Here is a 2,446-nt window from a genome sequence, read left to right on the forward strand (position 1 = left end):
CCAATACCTCGATTCCAGTAATAAAATATATTAAACATTTAATGGGAACGTGAAATATGATTTCTCTTTCCTGTCATCCAGGCGGCTGAGCAGTCTTACTATCAACCTACATTCCAGTCCAGACATGATGATACCAAATAAAGATTATTACTGATACACAACTTCGGACTTTGATGCGTTTAGAGGAATTTTGAGAATTTTGGCAAATCAGAACTACGATCAGAAGCGAAACAGAACAAATCTCTGAGCTCAATATTAAAGTCCAAGTCGAACCAGTTCACTAACATTATCGTGTATTTCCTTACAGGAGTTGGTGAATCCTTATTATCCTTATTATGAAAGTAGAAACACAAAAATGAAGTTCGCCCGAGTCGAAATATCTCGAAACGCGTAGGACTAATTCCTCATTGGTCAACTCGAACCGCCAAATTCAAATTGGGCGCTCGGAGTGCGCAATAGGTCTCGTATATAATTATTTTAGCTCGTAAAATACTCGAGTTCTTCTCATCCTTCACCTGACACTCTTCTGAGTGAGCGAATCTCTCAGCGCTGTAGTCAAAGTTGAAGTGATCCAATACGGGTAGAAGAAAGTGACTGGCCAAAAGGAAATGAAAGTTTTACTGGAGTTTAACCCCCGGGGTAAAGTCAAAACGTCACAGCAATTATTCATTAACTTTTCTTAAGTGAGTGAATCTTTTATTAAATATTGGCAACTTTAGTCAAAAGGCTGAACATAAACTACGCATTTTTTTCTTTTTCCTAATTCCATTTTCGTCAAGGGGCCACGCGATTTCTTATATTTTATCATCAACTATTATTTCTAGCATTCCTGAAAAATTACAATGAATTTAAGGAATAATAAAAAAATAAATACATTATAAAAACCATAACGAAATGTATATTATAGATTGAAGGAGTATTTGACCGATAATTATTTTGATGGGAAAATAGGTTGCAGAGAAATAATATCCGGGCATTCCTTTTATGGAGAAAACAACTCTTTAAAACTTAACAGTGACGAGAAAAGTGATTTTACGATACAAGTGAAAAAACCGCTTGGTTTTGCACGTTTCTTACAACAAAAAACGACTTTTTTTTTACGAGACTCATAAAATTTTGTACCATATATATTTGACAAAAAGCATTTTCTTATAATTACAGTCTTCATCTCGGACTGGGCCGGTAACTCTGACACTTGTTAAAGATTACTTTTTTGTCATTACAGCGAATAATTTCACTAATGTGCTCTGAGAGAAAAAAATTGCTCTATTGAAAAAACTATAAATAACTACATATCTACATTCTATTCAATTGGAGGACATTTCCTTGGGCACAAGACATGTTTTCTCGAAAAAATGTCCTGCAGCGAAAGTTGAAATATTTTTGCTCGAAATATAGTCAGAACAATCTATTTGACTGAAAATCTAAATCTGTGTTGACAGTTGTCTCATTATGCACCATACAATTAATTAGCATTTCACTCATTATTCATCATTAAGCAGGAGATAGAGTCGAATTGTCAGCAAGCGAGAGAATTAATTTCAGAAAATCAAATATTCGTTCATTTATTCACATTCACATTTATTCATTCATTTGCCTCAACCTATAGAATGACTCCAAGTAATCCGCATTATCAGACAGGAATGTCTTGATTTTCCTGAGTATGAGCAAATATTCTTAAATCTGTTTTTGTCAGGGCAAATTGCTTTCTTAGTGTAGAAATAGATATTGGAGTATCGGCGCAAGTGAATAAATAATCTTTAAGAAACCGTTTAATATTTCGATAAACTATTCTTTATTAACACGAGGAAGACACGTCTTTACTAGAGGAGAGAGAAACACGAATAAAGGTTAAGATTTATAACACAAGAGAATACAGTCCTTTTCCAAATTTCAACATATGTTTAGCATTAAACTGTTCTCGAAAATGAAAAATGAAATGATTGCAAACTGGTCCCTTTTCTGTGACTATTTTCCCGCAGTATGTGTGTGATAAATCTTTGTCGAGTAGTTTTTGTACAACAATGAAGGATCTGTACTCAAATATTCCAACAATACACTTTATAATTTAATTGATACACATTGAAATCGCATTATTCTCATAGAAAATTTGATACATATTCTCACTTTCGAGTAAGCAAATCCAAGCACCTATTTTAATAATTTATCATAACTTATGTGGTACAAAAATGGAAAAAGAGAGGAATTTAGTTAGGTGTACAGCGCATGCACGAGTTAGTTTACGTTATGAGGTACAGCCGTAAAACATATTAAAAGAACCACAAAAAAAGGAAAGAAGGCTAAGAACTACCTTGAATATTATCACTTGGTCTATATTTTTTCTTTGTCATTCAGTGAAATAAGGTAGTCATTAGCAGCAAGAATGAGTAATTTTCACGTTCCCTTTATATCCTAACACACAATTTCTCACATTTGGAATTACTTT

At 33.3% G+C, this 2,446-nt stretch overlaps 1 protein-coding gene across 1 annotated transcript in view; it reads left to right on the plus strand.

The window, feature by feature from the left end:
- Nucleotides 1–141, plus strand: part of LOC105270259 (uncharacterized) — a 5,114-nt gene extending 4,973 nt beyond the window's left edge. Inside the window, exon 3 of the mRNA XM_011311090.1 lies at nt 82–141. Coding sequence (XP_011309392.1) covers nt 82–141 — 60 coding nt within the window. The remainder of the gene's footprint in view (nt 1–81) is intronic.
- The last annotated feature ends 2,305 nt before the right edge of the window (nt 142–2,446 follow it).

Source organism: Fopius arisanus, unplaced genomic scaffold, assembly GCF_000806365.1.
Source record: "Fopius arisanus strain USDA-PBARC FA_bdor unplaced genomic scaffold, ASM80636v1 scaffold00082, whole genome shotgun sequence".
In the NCBI taxonomy this organism is placed as follows: Eukaryota; Metazoa; Arthropoda; class Insecta; order Hymenoptera; family Braconidae; genus Fopius; species Fopius arisanus.